This window comes from Cheilinus undulatus, linkage group 13 (assembly GCF_018320785.1).
Source record: "Cheilinus undulatus linkage group 13, ASM1832078v1, whole genome shotgun sequence".
Lineage (NCBI taxonomy): Eukaryota > Metazoa > Chordata > Actinopteri > Labriformes > Labridae > Cheilinus > Cheilinus undulatus.
This window is the reverse complement of record NC_054877.1, coordinates 27,139,958-27,156,848: the sequence shown is the minus strand read 5'-3', so window position 1 is coordinate 27,156,848 and position 16,891 is coordinate 27,139,958. Positions and strand designations below refer to the sequence as shown.

At 39.6% G+C, this 16,891-nt stretch overlaps 1 protein-coding gene across 2 annotated transcripts in view; it reads right to left on the bottom strand.

Annotated features, from left to right (window-relative positions):
* Nucleotides 1-16,891, bottom strand: part of LOC121520296 (ephrin type-B receptor 1-B) — a 233,456-nt gene that overhangs the window by 124,872 nt on the left and 91,693 nt on the right. For both annotated transcript variants that reach the window (XM_041803668.1, XM_041803669.1), the window contains exon 3: nt 13,804-14,485. In XM_041803668.1, coding sequence (XP_041659602.1) covers nt 13,804-14,485 — 682 coding nt within the window. The remainder of the gene's footprint in view (nt 1-13,803; nt 14,486-16,891) is intronic.

The following is a 16,891-nucleotide window of genomic DNA, read 5'->3' as shown; positions in this document are numbered from 1 at the left end:
ATAGTGAACATTTGTGATTCAAAATGGGTCATTCTGAAGAGCTCAGCGACTTCAAGTGTAGAACTGTGATGGATAGCACCTACGAAATGACGCAATTCATGAAATTTTATCCTTGCAGGATATTTCACAGTCAACCATTTGTGATATAAGAAAGTGGAAGCATGTAGGAACAACAGCAACTCAGCCACGAAGCAGTGGACCACAGAAAATCACTGAACAACAGTCAACGACTGCTAAGGCACATGGTGCAAAAGTCGGCAATGCGGCTTCCATAGCTGAAGTTGGATTATGCCACTTCCACTGGCATTGATGTAAGCTCAAGAATTGTGTGGCCAAAGCTTGATTGAATGGGTTTCCATGTCATAGCAACTGCATGCAAGCCTGAAATCACAAAGTCCAATGTCAAGCATTAGATGGAGTGGTGTAAAGCACACTGATACTGGGTTGTGGAGCAGTAGAAATGTAGATTTATGAATCTTCTCGTTTTGGCAGTCTAATGGGCGACTCTAGGTTTGGTGGATGCCTGAAGAACATTACCTGCCAAACTGCATTGTGCAAACTGTGAAGTATGGGGTTGTTTTTCAGGGTCTGGGCTAGGCCCCTTATCTCCAGTGAAGGAGAATCTTAATGCTTCAGCATACCTTGACATTTTGGACACTGCTATACCTCCAACTTTGTGGCAACAGTTTGGTGAAGGTCCTTTTCTATTCCGACATGACTGTGCTCCAGTGCATAAAGTAAAGACTAAAAGGACATGGTTTGATGAGTTTGGTGTGGAAGAACTTGACTGGTCTGCACAGAACTCAGACCTCAACCACATCATGCACCTTCTAGTTGAACTGGAAAGGAGATTGCAAGCCAGGCTTTCTCATCTTTAATCAGTGCCTGGCCTCATAAATGCTCTAATGAATTAATGGGAACAAATTTCCACAGAGACACTCAAAAATCTTGTGGAAAGCCTTTCTAAGAAGAGTGGAGGCTGTTTTAGCTGCAAAAGGGGGCCAACTCTATGTTAAACACAGCCCATGTTGGTATAGAGGTCAGGTATGAATGCTTTAGTCAAAACAGCACAGGCTCAAACCAAGTGGTGGACAACATAACAGTCCCAGATATATGTAACCAAAATATCACAACCACCCTCTCGTGGCTGGTTGTATAGATGATAATGACTGACCTTAGGGATAAAAGCTATACATAACTTACATTTTGGAAGACAATCAAAGCATTTTAAAAAATAAATGCAAATTAGACCAAATCATAAGTAGAAAATGTAACTCAGGCCCCTGCAGTGTCTTTCAAGACAAAGCTAGCCCTTGTACAAAAGTAGTTGACAACCCCTGACATACACTGTATTTTTTCTTCACCATTAGACAGTTTTAGTGTCATTTCCTGGGTTTTAAAACCATCAATAGATTTCGGCTGCCGTGTCAACATAATGGAAACAAAAGGGCTTTTGTGGTGCCAACAGCATTAAAAATGTAATTTAAAAACTTTTCTGTACAAAAGCTCTTTCTTTAATTAATCTTACCTTGAATCTGCCATCAAAAATTTTCCATTTTTATAATACTAATACTTAACTACAATGTAGGCCTTTAAACTAATATTTCAACATTTTTCAATTAGACCACAATTTCTGCAGATCTTTAGGACATGTGTAGTTGGACTGTTTGTTAATAAAGAGAATGAACCCTTTATTGAACTTCAATTTGAACATGGACTGACCAGTGCTACTGTAACACCATTTTCCTGAAGTTGCTCACAGCACCTCCACTTCCCTTAGTAGTGGCTTTAAGGTTTGATCGCTCCATAAAAATCAAAACTGCTTCAACCGGTAAATTAACAAGAACACATGAAACAATGTAAAGAACATTTCCATGTAAAGGCAGAAGTGAAGCCTTTCATTTCCTCTTGTTATCCAATATTTTTGCTCCATTCAAGCCTGATCTACTCCCACATCCATCTTGACTGCTTTGTAGCTTCCACTCCTCTGAGGTGTATCGGCCCTTCTATAATTACAATTCAATTCTAATTAAACCGTCAATCCACAAGTTACACAACAGAACTGTGAGGAATCTGCATCTCTCATCCTGCTGCTGATAACCTCCAGAAAGAGATGAGACAATTTTCTTCGAATTGAAACGTGTCCCACTGCTGTCAAACCAAACAGACCTTTGCTGTGTTATTAGTGGAACAGTGAATATTGATGGACAGTGATGAGGGAGATGGAGAATCAACAAATGAGAGACTACTGTTTGTATTTTCTAAAACCAAGAGGGGGGTACTCCCCACGTCTCCTCATTACTGCCTGCTGGAGCAAACTCAAGCAGGGGGAGGAGGGGGAGGAAATAAAAGGGGTGAGTTTCTTGGGCTGAAAAGTCTAAGGAGAGTGAGGACAGTTTTATCTTTGCTTGACATTTAACAGAGTTGATGACAGGCACTTTTCCGCAGTATTATTGATGATGTCTTTGTTGTGTTTTTGCAATAACTTTAAAGCATGAGGTGCAGGATTTGATCGATGGGGGTCACAGTTGGGGTGAGGGGGGAAGTGGTGCCCCCTCATAGCGCTGGGCTTTTGTGTTTTGCCAGTGAGGGTGACATAGGCAAATTAAGCAGAGCCCCAGCCATCTGCTGAATGGTAGGGCTCCTTTGTGTCCCTCTGCGGCCACGATGTCCATCACTGAATGAAGAGGAGAAGATATGTGAAGTATGAGGGAGAAAAAAATTACTGGCATGTTAGACAGGAAGAGATTTTGGGTCAAAGTTGAGACTTGAAAAAGTTCCTGTGCAGCAATGAAGTCAGAAAAAAAAAGCTCAGTGATCCACTACATGGTCTGAAAGGGACTGAAGGTTATGAAAGCAGACAAAAAGAAGCCGGAGAAGAAAAGAAAAAGACAGAGAGGAGAAAATAATAGGAGTAGGAGTATGTGCTGCTCCATAGGGGATAAGAAGAGCTCTGTGTGTGGTGGGTATTTCCATTATGTGCAAACAGAATCTCAGAATTCCCCCTTGCATTATTAGAGACTGACTCTGTGGTTGCAGTGAGAGCTGTGCATCTGTGTTTGAGGTCATTACAAACACTCTGTTTGGGTCTTAAATTCAAAGAGTCTTTGTTTGGGTCACACTCTTTGACCGCTGCTCTCTGCCATCTCCCCTATTCAGCCCATTGATAGCCATGGAAACAACAAGTCTTTCACTCTCAGCTTTTTCTCCATTTCGTCCTCCCACTACTCCATCTTTGTCTTCATCACACTGGTCCTGACTGCCATTGGACTAATAGGGACAGGACGAGTCAGACGCTCACTTAATTGGGCTTCAAGGTGACTTAGTGGGGCTTGGTGTGTTTGTGTGATTTGGCGTGTGCACGCTGGTAGCGGGTACACACGGATGCTTCTCTGCAAATGAAGTAAACTCTGTGGAACGAAGGAAGACAAGGCCAAATGGGCTGGAATAGCCTCTAATAGCTTAGCGGCCTTTGAGGGTCCTAACTGCCACATCTTTTCTACTTAGATAAGACACGTAAAGAAGTAATCAAAGTGTCAATGGAGCAGCAAACAAAAAGTCTAAAGTTCGAGGCCAAAACATCCAAAATTTAAAGCTGTAAACAGGTGAAAATGTCTTAAGAGACACTTCACCCATGATACAGCATGATTCAAGGTGTGCCATACATTTTTTTTCTAAGAAAACGAGACTGAAGTCAATAACTGAGTATGCATCATTTTTCTATTATAAAGTTCTGACAGCTAAAATGCAGTGTATTCCTTTTCTCGGGGTTTTAAAATAGATATTATTATGTAAAGATATAATTAAAGATTTTTAATTGTGTATTTTTGATAATGACCTGATTATGGGGTGCTCAATGTCACACCCAATGTGCAAGGGTGGCCCAGGCTCAGGAACGGCCTTTAGCTCTTTCTCTGCATGTGGTTCCCTGTTCTCTCATCCCTTTTCCTGAAGGATTCTCAGACTGTGAGAAACAAGATTATCTGGTCTGATGAAAACAAGATTTAACTTTTTGGCCTCAGTTGTAAACATTATGCCCAGAGGAGATCAGGCACTGCTTATCACCTGCCAAATACAATCCCAACAGTGAAGCATGCAGTGGCAGCATCATGCTGTGGAGGTGTTTTTCAGCAGTAGACTACTTAGGGTTGAGGGAAAGCTGAATGCAGTGTCTTTACATTAAAAGCTTCTTAGTCATTTCTACCCTTTATAGTTTTAGTCCAGTTCAGTCAATGAAAAACATTTTAGTTCAGGTTTAGTCCATAGAAAGTCCTTACATATTAGTCTTAACGTTTACTCCAAGCAATCATTCTCTTGCCTGAATCTGGTACCAAATCATGGTAGTGACTTCTCCGAACTCTGCCAATCCCGAGGTCCCTGCCTTCTACAACTGAGAGGCAGAAGAGATACAGATGCATTGTATTATGACAGATTTAACCAAAGCAGAGAAATATCATGGATTTTTAAATACTTGATGAAAACTAAATTGAATTTTAGTCTAGTTTTAGTCCTCCTGACAGAAAAGAAACCTACTTTCTGAGTTTTAGTCATCAAAGATCTATTTTTGGCAAGTCTTGTTTATCTCAACAAAGTGTATCGACGAACATTTTTAGTCATAGTTTTATTCAACGAAATGAAGACTGGCTGAATGGAGCAAAGTAAGAGGGAAGTACTCGATGAAAACCTGTTCAACAGTGTTCTGGACCTCACAATGGGCTAAAGGTTCACCTTCCAACATGACCATGACCCTACAAGACAGGAGTAGTTTTGGGAAAACTCTGTGAATGTCCTAGTGGTTGAACATGTCCCCTCCATGCTGAATTTGAGCTCCTTCCTTCTGGCAGGAGAGTCAGATTGCCAAAGGCCAAATCCAACAGGATGGAAAATGTGTTCATAACTTAAGCCATTACACAAGTAAATTAAAAAAATGAACAGTTATGATGCACTTTATTTCCACTGCAGATGTCTGAAGATGTATTTTAATGCCTTCAGTTGTCATTCAATGCTTTTTTGTATTTATGCATTTCAGTGTTGTGTCTAAATTTGTATGATTGTGTTGTTCATGTTAATGGTTTTATCTGCAAAGCAAATTTCCCTTAGGGGACAATAAAGTTGAAGTTGAACACTACTGAACATCTCTGGAGTGACCCAAAAATTGCAGTGCAGTGACAGTCTCCATCCAACCTGATTTAGCTTGAGAGGATTTGCAGAAGAATTGCAGAAAATCCCACAATCCCAGTGTGCAAAGCTTGTTGTGCCATATTCAAAAGACTCAAGGCTGTAATTGCTGCCAAAGGTGCTTCAGCTAAGTACCAGGTAAAGGGTCTGAATACTTACATCAGTGTGATATTTCATTTCATTAGATTCAGTTTTCACTTTGTCATCAGGCTGCAACATAATAAAACTGAACAAAGTGAAGGGGGTCTGGAAACATTCTGGATGCACTGTACTGTATGCAACTATCTTGCAAGACACTGCTGCATCCCAGTTTGAATGAAAAACCTGATATCTGTTAGATTCTCCTGTCCCTTTTAAACTGAAAAACAGATCCTTGATGAGCAGGCTGGTCAGCGTCCTTAACAATAAACTCTATAGGGTGTATACTGAGCTTATAAAGTTTAAAGCTGGGGTTAAAAATGTGATTAATGTGCCTTGAACACTACATTCTATATTTTAGAAATGCACACATGGAAGAACTAATAGTGTTCCTGATCGTGCGCCGGAGATGTGTGTCTATGTGTGTGGGTGTGCATGCGTGTGCCCGCGCCCCATGATGGCAGCCATTAGACAGGAGTAAGGCAGCCATGATGAATCGGCACTTAGCCCAGGGAAGCGCACTTGCTCAATGGGCTGTGAATCTCCCGCTGCCTCTGTCAGCCTGCGGAATGTTAAATAAAGTTATTTGAATATTTGTAATATTAATGTGCCAGCGTGTCAAAAGCCCGCTGGAGCCTAACGGTGAGGGAAAATATGAGAGGCTTCGTGCCGGCATGTAGGCCTATAGGGCCGCCACTGTGAGGGATGAACTTAAACACCCTGACTAAATAAATATGTAATCATCGAGGGTGCGTTACATTATAAGGATGGATAGGATTAAATGAGTTCTATGAATAAGTAAATAGAAACATTATGGATTATCTCTATGAGTCATTTTGTTTTCTAGTATCCAATTCATGCCTTTGAAAAAAACCCTCTTTGCTTTCTAATACTTCTCTAGAACATCCTCAACTCACGCTGCAGGTCATTGCAGGTAAGAAATTAAGTAAAACTGCTAAAAAGCCTTAAACAAATAATCCTGCAAGCTTTATAGACTCCTTGAAAGCATTTATGCGTTCATGGAGAGATTTTCTCCCTCAAGAAGCGGCAAAATAAAGACTTATTGGAACATCATTCAGCCATGTTTACTCTAGCAATTATGCCACATCACTCACTTTTAGGAGTTAAAATGCCAGAATAATATGCTTACCAGGGAGTTTTAATCACTTTGTATATGAGAGTATAAAGGAACATTAAAATGAACAATGATTATACAGGATTATCAGAAAGAAAACACAGAGATGGATGTGAAGGAAAAGCTAATCAAGGTGATTCTATCAATCACGCAGCACGGAGACCACAGCATCGACCATGAGAGGATTCAGTTAAACTATCAAATCAGTCTTCCTGAGACACTCGAGCTGAGCAGGGAGCGCTCAAACACACAAACAAACAAAAACACACAAGACGAGCTTTTACATTGGTGGAGGTAGTGGGGTGCTATTTGGAGTGTCTCCACTCGATTTACCAGGGATGTGATAAAATATTTAGCAGATTGCTTACATAGCCGAGGGGGAGAGAGAGAGGGGGAGAAAGAGAGAGAGAGAGAGGGGAGGATACCCAAATGGCTTGTGTGGGAGCTTGGGAGCTGGTAATGAGGATGGCATGCTGGCATCATCGTTAGAGAGCACAACAACTCTACATGGTCTCTGTGCCCAACTGACAGCAGGGCCACACATGACACACAACTTCAGCACATACACACACCACTACCTGTCACTAATGAAAACGTATAGATGAAAGAAAGTATCATATTTATACATATTTAAGGTATGGATTTCAATAGCATGTTGTAGACCAGCTTGATGTAAGGGACAAATGTAATGTGCAATAAATGAAAAAAATAGTCTTAATTACTTTGACAACTCTCAGTTTCTGTGCTCTACTTCATACTTTACATCATGCCTGTGGTTACAACTCATCTCCTCTAACAAAAAAAATAAACCAAAAAGACTTTTTCCCACTAAATGGGCACTGATTTATCTGCGTATAGCTGATTTCCAGCTTGAGACTCATTTGACTGCTTCATAGTGCACATTGCAATATGGCAATGCATATTCAGGCTCTTGCTTTGAGTTTATTATGAATGCTCATATTGCATAACCAAGAGACTGTGATTGATTGTGCAACTGTAACACTTCAGCATATTTGTCATTCCCTATATAGAAATGCATAGTAATGTAGTTTATGTATATTAAGCACAATATGGTCTCTGGGTGGTTACTGAGACTGAGTACTTCAGCCTCAATTGGCTTTAAAAGATATAAGGTATGATGTTTTGTTGCTGCCAGTGGTGGCTGGTAGGGCCGGCACAATTTTTCATAGACAGATTAGGATGCAAACATAAAATAACAGTCAACAGCCTAACAGAGATAGCATTACAGTTGTGGGATACTGTAAATTAACCTCTGAGACCTGAGCTCTTAAGAACATATTTTTAGTTTTTTTCATATTTGGGATCAGTAGGACCTGAAAAGTGTAAAAGCCCAGCCCTGTCTCTGAACAGGAAGTAGTTCTGACCAAAAAGTGAGTATCAACAACGTCCTGAAGGTCTCATCCCTGCAGAAAATACTGAATCACTTTTAAAACAAATGGTTTGACTGTGTGTTGTTTGGGGTCTTCAATTATTCAGAAATTGCCCTAAAAATCCCATGTACATTCCAGGAAATAATCTTTTCAAAGATATACATTTCACAAACTTCCATACAAATGACGCTTGTGGGAAAAAAAAAATCCCACCAAAGTCAAATTTTTTGAAAATACTTAAAAATTTCAAGCAAATTCCCCCCAAAAAATAAAAAATACATTTCCCATTTTTTATAATAATGCCTGGAAAATTCAAAACAAAATCCTCCAATCATTCAAACAAAATTCCATGAAAATACTTGAACAAATCCAAGACAAATTACCCCCAAATCTTTGAATTCAACTCTAAAGGTATGCAAACATATCCCTAAAACTTCCATGAAGAATTTGTGGTGCTACGTAACCTTAGCTAATTGCAATGTTGTTGTGGTTTTGTTTTACTTTTCTGCCTCTCAAGACTATTTATGGTGTGTTTTTGGTTGATCTTGTGTGCATACTTTACCTCTCCCATGTTGCACTTAGTTCCTTGTACTTAAATTTAAAAAAAAAAAAAAAGAAAAGACAGAGGAATCTCAGTTACTTTTTCATGTATGATGTGTCCTGATGTCTGCCTTTCAGAGCTGAAAAATACAGAATTAAAATTAAAAAATCATGAAAATACCTGAAAATGTCCAAGCTAACTCCCCAAAATATACAAACAAATTCCCTAAAACTTCAATGAAAACTCCCAACATTTCAAGCAAATAACTTAAACTTCAGCAGACATTCTGGTCAATTATCTCAAAAATTCTAACAGCAGATATTATTACTACATTGCAGGAAAGCCTGAATGTATGTCCTTTAATGTGCACGCAGGGTCTTTGGAGGTTAAGGAGCTGAGCAATGTTAAAGAAAACTGATTGTTTCCTGAGTGAAAAGATGATGACCCTCAAATTTCACAAACTCTTTCTGAGCAGCATTCAACTTCCAAATCACCCTGGATCAGGGGTGGAAAGTAACTAATTACATTTACTCAAAGGGCTGTAATCGAGAAGTTTTTTGGGGTACCTTCACTTTACTCAGTGCACTTTTAAATCAGTACTTTTATTTCTACTCAAGTAAGTTTTAACTAGAGTAACTGTATTTTACCTTGAGTTCAGTACTTTTTCCACCTCTGCTGACTACACAGTAGAGCCCAACTGATATGGGATTTTTGGGGTCAATGCCGATACAAATATTGGGGGCTAAAAAAGCCATTATCCTATATATCAGCCGATATGATGCAGCATGAAGTAGCCCAACGTGCTCCATTTTTATCATTACCAGGTAATTAATTCATCCATGTCGCTCATGTTGACATGGGACAAGAAAAGGATAATGTTAATGCTTCTGTGCATTAACATTAGCCATATCTGTGTTTGAAATATGCACTAAATCGTGTCAACAAAGAGACAAAATTAGGCAGCTAACAGCTGTCAGAGGGCTGGTCAAATCAAAGCACTTTTGTTTCTCTGAGTTCAAAGTAAAAGTGCAAGACGTTTTTTTACACAAGGAGCCAGAAATTCACAGGTCAGAGAAGTAAATGAATGCAGCATCCACAGTGAGCGTGATGCAGTGCTATCTGATGCTTGCATGCAGTTATCCCTTCTAGACCATTAAACCCAGCCATTCCTGGTTACCACTCCAGCTCTTTAAAGAATCACTGTAGCAGGTGTTGAGTGGGCAATGTTTTCAACCCCTGATTCTACAAAAAGAAAAAAAAAACCTCTGTATAATAGTGTGCCACAATATCACACCTGTCAAGCACGTTTCAAATAAAAGCTTTTTCTTTTCTTCTCTTCATTTCCTTCTGTGCTTTCTTGTACCACAATGTCTATCCGTCCAAATGTAATACCTTCCTTTCTCATGTTTCACTAAACAATGGGAATTATTTCACTGTTAATCTGCATGCCCTTATTCTCTTTTGTTCCTGTTACTTCATCTCTAATGGGCAATTACTTCAGACCTGATGCTAAGGCCATGTTATTCCACCAACCCCCAATTGATTGGTTGCCTGTAGTACTCTGCGTCCTCGAGCACTTTAAGGTTAGATTTCCTTGTTTAAATAATGGATTGCGAGTCTTTGAAAAAAGACTGCATGGAAAATAAAAGGTTGAGATTGCTCTTTATTGGAGGGGCCTTTCAGTGGAGACGAGAGGGGAACAGATTCCATATGAGTCTCAGGAGAGTGAGCTAGATATGAGACACAGAAATTGCAGCTATTGTGCTTTTTGCTTTCTCCTTCTCTGCAAGCATGCTTTTGCAAACCATTGTAAGCATGTCCTTAAGCTTAAGTTCAACCATTTCAGTGTTTTGTAGGTTTACACTTTTTTCTCAAGCCACACACCAACAATTACCTCCCTCCTTGAGCCTTTTTACATACTGCTTATAATGCTGCATAGCCATAAGAGAGAGAAAGATGTCAAACTTAACACAGCAGGAAGTCTACTTGCTATGGGTACTTAGAGAAGGAAGTCAGGGGGATTGTGGGAATTAGTAGAAATATACGTCTCCTCCTCTGTTCAAAGAGGCTTTGTAGTGCACTGCCTACTGGGGGAGTGTGAGTGTGTATGTGTGCATGTGGCTGTTTGTGCGTGTTTGTGCGTTGTTTACAGCAGTGCCAATACCTCCCACCAGCACAAGCCTCCTACTAACACTTGGGGATACCTAAGGCTCCAATTACCGTGCTGTGAGTCTGTGCAAGGTGGAGGTAAATAATGGAAGAAAAAAGGAAATTCTATGGAGGAAAAGAGGCATGGACCAACATCAAGTACGTCTGCAAAACTAAAAAAGTAGTTAAAGCCCAAGGGTTTGTTTGAATCAGAGGACAGGCAAGGTTATTCAGCTATTTTTGTACTGAACATTACATGTTTAACCTTCATAGTGCATAGTTTACACACAGTGATCATGTATGGTGAGACACAGCCAAGTCAAACTACTCTGGAGGGAAGCAAACATGGCAGCCGATCTAAAATGCTTTTTACAAGAATTGAGAGGTCTCCATGGAGACTTTTTTGTATATTTTGTACATAGAAGCACAATAAATTGGGATCAAACTGACAAGCATTCATGTACGTTATGTCATGTTAAATTATGTAATGTTATACCATGTTAAGTTCTGTCATGTTTTGCTGTTATGTTGCATTATGCCATGTTATGTTATTTCATGATATGTTATGTCATGTCACATAATGTCCTGTGATGTTGTCATGTTATGTTATGTAATGTTTTGTTATGTCATGTCGCACTATGTCATGTTATGTTGTGTTACATAATGGGTTACAGTATGTAATGTTAAGTTATGTAATGTTATATTATGTCATGATATGTTATGTCATCTTACACTAGATCATGTCACATTAAGCTACGACAACTGATTTTCCACTACATTACGTTTTGTAACGTTACATTCAGGCATGTTATGTAACACTGCATTGCATTCGTTATGTCATATTAAGGTTCATTATGTTATATTACTTTATGTTATGTCGTGTTACATTATGCCCTCTTGTATTACAGCATAAGTTACATCACATTGCACTGTTACGTTACACTTTGTTATATTACATTACGTTAAGTAATGTTATGTTACGCCATGTTATGTTCTGCAATGTTACTTCACAATAACTTACCCGATGCTGTGCTGTAAGCTCTTTTGATGAAAAGCATAACTTTGAATAAAGCTAATTTATCAATAAAAAAGTTTATTTCAACTGCATTCAATTGGTTGATTACATTAAAAATGACCTGAACTAATCATTGACACTAGTAAGTTAGCCGGAACTACGTATCCCACAAGCCATTGTGATTCAGTTTTTCAAACTTTTGAGCCGTACATGAATCTTTTTTCTACATTTCTCTTTATTGTAGTATTTACATTTTAAAAGTTCACTTTTAAAATACCCACTTTTTGAAAATTCCGACTGTTAAATGCACTTATATTAACCAAATATTTACACACTGCACCTTAAAAATGATACAATTGTAATATAATGTGTACATTTCTTCATTCTACAGCAGTAAACTTGTTGTCATTGACAGCCGACAGTCGACTTTCACAAGCATGTTAGACATTTCCATGTTGACAGCAGACCCCCCCCCCAATCAGAGGCATCACTATGACACTCTTGGGTTAGACTCTGGTGTATTTTCAGATAAAATCACAAATATACCATGTTTATCTTTAAAAAAAGAAAGAAAAGGTCGATATCTTACAAACTTTTGTCTTCTGCTGAAGCATGACTCATCGCTTCATACTCAGGTAGCTCAGGGTACGTCTAACTGGAATATTTCTAACATTATGGCCTATACTCAAATCCACAATGGAGAAAGTGAACTGGACTTTTACTTCTGGAAGCTGTTGTGCTCTGTGGTGACCCAAAAGTGAGTTGTCACTTGGAGTTCAGACTTTTGTGTTGAGGCAAAGGCTCATGGGACTGTTACTGACCTGCAATACAGTGTGATGGCAGAGTTATCATCATTTTGCACTTATTCCTTGGCATTTTTCCATGTCCAATGCCATCGTCAGAGCGATACAAAGAGTAAATCAGTTAACAAATGTGACCCGAGTGTTTCAGTAGAGATGTGTGGCCAGTAATCCATAGTATTCTATCAAGTAGAATTTTTTTTTTTTTTTTCTGAATGCCAGGGTATTTATTTAGGTATAAAACAATGCTTGGGTTGATGAGAATATCACACAAAACATATTACCTTAAAAAGAACTTCAAATTCAAATAAAGATTCATTTGTAGCAAACTGAAGCCAGCTGGGTGCAAATTAATAGTTCATGCATGACGTACCGAAATGTGCATTATCTGTTGTGTGGGTTGCACTACAAAGTTTCTGTTAAAATATGTAAATTAAGTGTACCTTGTGCTGAAACAAAATATAATAACTGTGGAGATAAAGACACATAAAATAAATGAAGTGTGAAATATGTAAAACAGTTGTAGGAGGAGAAATTACAATTTTTACTTCCATTAATGATTAAAAGCAGCCAACCTTTGCTTTGTCATTCTCATTTTAGCCCTTTCCACCTAAGCAAGAGACCGTCTGTGTGTGTATTTTAGTGTGTGTTTTGCGTAGCACGTGAAGCAATGCAAGAAGGATACAGCAGTCACCATCCCACACTGTGCTTTGTAGATATGTGGCCCTCTCATATCTGTTTATTGATCGGAGCAGATGTGCGTCAATCAATCTTATCTGGGCTCCACACACTCCCCAACTCACCTCCAGAGGCAGTCCGACCAATACTGCGCCACACTGAGAGCCCTGAGCCACTCATATTATCTTCAGATACCTAGAGCAAATTTTCTCTTTGTGTGTATGTGCATGCGTGACTGAGTGAGAATAACAGCATGCAGAGCGTAAAGGTGCATTAGAGGACAGCCAGAGAGAGAGAAAGTGACAGCTTGAACCAAAACCCCCTCGTCTTTATGTACGTGTTATTATCTATTCCTTAGAACTTAGTCTTCCACACATCACACTGTGGCAGACTCAAACCTCTTGCCATCTGTAAAGTAGGCTGCACAGAAGGCTGGCATTCGCTACAGATTAAGAATCAATGCTAATGTGCCTTTCTAGTATGCCGGAGGTGGATGTGATCAAGAAAGAAGTACGGCACATCATGCTCAGCAAAAAGCATGAAACACAATCAATTCAGCCATTCCAATGATGCAGAAACTGTTTGATCTGTGGTGCACTGGGGCCTTGTAATATGCAAGCTTAAAATAGAACAAAATCCCATCACTGTCTTAAGTGCAGTTATCTTATCTATCATGAGGGATCTGTCATTTTAACAAGAGGGAACAAAAATTTAAGAGATAGTTCCTGGAAATAATAAGAGGTAACATTTACGTAAAGCTATGTCTAGTGCTGACTCACCTCGACACACGTTCCCATTGTCAGGTTCAAACCCGGCCTTGCATGTGCAGCTTCCAATAGGAACCATCCACTCTCCATCTCCGTTGCAGTACAGCTTTATAGGTACGTCTACTTCCTCTGAGTTTGGGATGCAGATTCCTCTGGCAATAACCAGGGAGGTGCTCTCAGCCCCAGTCATGGTCTCAGGAAAGATTGCAAAGTTCTGCACCACACTCGGGCACTTTTTATAAAAGACCCTGACTGACAGTAGAGACATGCAGGCACCGTAGTCCTGAAAGGCCAAATAGAAGCCATTTTTAGAAAGCGGACCAAAGCTCCGCACTTCTGTGTTGACTTTCATGAGACGTCCGCCAAAGTCCACCTGCGAGAAGCTTTCATCTGCAGCAATTGTGTCCACTTTGAGGTAGGGGGCCTCCATCCAGAAGGCGGTGCCTTTAGTGGCAATGACTGCATCAGTTTCATAGTAGTAGAGGTTAAAAGTCTCCTTGCATGATCCAGGGACGTTGGGGATAGAGCTACAGTCACGCACGGTGAAGCGGATCTCCACATAGATGCGCTGCGCCCCACGCCGATCGATGAAGGTGGTGAGGAGCCAGTTGTTTTGGCTGGGCTCGAATACATTACACACCTGGTATGTCCTGATGGTGTTGAGGTTTTCATCGTAGCCGCTCACCTCCTCCCACTACAGGAAGAGAAAGACAAAGACGGGTGTTTGATTAGTAATCATCTGTGGTAAATCTTCCCTGCTTTCTCATATTTTTCAGACAGAATGCTAATATTGGCTGAGCCACAGAGAATTTGTACACATATCAGTAATCTCCCTAAGGCACCAAACTTTGAGTCTTCTTCCTGGATTAACAGAGAGCAATCCATCCGTCGAGCTCTGAGGCTTAAATGTCCACCGAGAATACACAAATTTCCTTCATTTTGTGAATAATAAACAATTCCTCAAGTGCAGCAACAGCAAAGACACCACTTTAGCATCTTGTTCTCAGAAAAACACTTAACAGCTGTAATGCATGTACCGCTGTTACAGAAGCCCAAACCTAGTAATTACTTTGGATACCCAGTCATTTCAAGTCCATGCAGAGCGTGGCTGGGCACTAAGATGATGCAATATAAAGAATGATGTGTAACAAATTCAAGATTATGCACTGTTGAATTACAATTAGACAGACAGAGGCTACTACATTGCAGCCACGTGCTGTTCTGATCCAGAGGCATTTGAGTGAAAACTGAGCTAGAAAAACACTACAGGCCATTTCCTGCAGGTGCAACCCAGAAAGTGATGTTTTACCCTTTTATTTTTTTTATTTTATAAATAAATCACTGTCAATATAATTTGGCTTTTTTGATGAAAAAAAAACACAAAAACCTATTAAATCTCAAAGTGAAAACAGAGTTCTACAAAGTCATATAAATGAAATAAAAATATGTCATGCAAAAGAAGCGACTGCATAAATATTCACCACCCTTTAAGTCAGTATTTAGTAGATGCAACATCGGCTGCAATCACAGCACTGAATCTGTGCGGATAGGTCTCAATCAGGCCTGCATTCATTCTGCTTGGCAAAACTGCTCAAGCTCTGTCAGCTTGCATTAGAATCAGTCATGAACAGCCTTTTTTAAGTCAAGGAACAGATTCTCTACTGGATTGAGGTCTGGGCTTTGACTCAGTCATTCCAGATCATTTATCTTGTTATCTTAGTCATCCAGGATTTTCCTATACCCATTCATTTTACCCTCTGCCTTTACAAGCCTTCTAAGGCTGGCTGCTGAGAAACCTCCCCACAGCATGATGCTGCCACTACCATGCTGCTCAGTGGGGATGGTGTGTTTGTTTTCAGCCGAACACAGCTTCATGTCTGACAGCCAAAAAGCACCATTTTGGTCTCATCAGAGCAGGGAACTTTCTCCAACTTGACCATGGAGTCCCCCACATGCCATGTAGTTAACTCTGGTTAAGAGTTAATATGAGTTTTCCTCAACAGGGGCTTTTTTCTTTGCCACTCTCCCATAAAGCTTTGACTGAAGAAGCCAGGCAATAGTTGTTGTATGCAGAGTCTCTCCCATATCAGTTGCTGAAGCTTGTAACTCCGTCAGAGTCATAAGTGTCTTGGAGGCCTCTCTAACTAGTCTCCAGTCACTCAGTTTGTGAGGACAGCCTGATCTAGTCAGATTTACACATGTGCCATATCCCTTGATGATGGATTTTATTAAACTCCATGGGATGTTTAGTGACTTGGAATGTTTTTCAAGTCCCCTGATTTACACTTTTTAATAAACCCTTCTCTGAGTTGCTTGGCATGTACCTTTGCCTTCATGATGTACTGGTAGCCAGGAATACTGATTAACCAGTGGATGGACCTTTTAGACACAGGTGTCTTTATACTACAATCACTTGATACACATTCACTGCACTCAGGTGATCCCCATTTCACCAATCATGAGATTACTAGCACAAATTGGCTGTACCTCTGTTAGATTATGTCAATCACTTACAGTCATGGACGAAAGTATTGGCACCCCTGGAATTTTTCCATTCCAGGGGTGCCAATACTTTGGTCCATGACAGCAAAGGGGGTGAAGATTTATGCAACACATTTTTATTTAATTGACATAACTTTGTACTTTGTAGAAATTATTTTTCATTTGCACCAGAGGTTTTTTTTTTTTTTTTTTTTGTCAAAAAAGCCAAATTATGTTCACCTTGATTTCTAAAATCAATAACAGGGCAAAATTTTTTTACAGGCACTGTAACCCCTGGTTGTTCTTTTACTGTTGAAAAGCATGAGGATAAAGTATGAATAGCATTCGGCAGAGAATCAGTACTATAAATCATCAAAAAAAAAAAGAAGCTTGCCTTGAAATTTTCTTTGAAGCAAAAACTTTTAATTGGTTAAGCAACTTTATAATACAGTCTAATATATTGAGGTTGTATGCATTGAGACAGTTATTAAAGACTGAGTTGAAATTAATATTTTTTGGAGTAGAGAAGTTCTTTGAAATTCTTTTGAAATGGTTCCCCTTAGATAACTTCCCCTGTCTGTAACAAAACCACCCCTTTTACTCCAGTTTGAAGCAACAG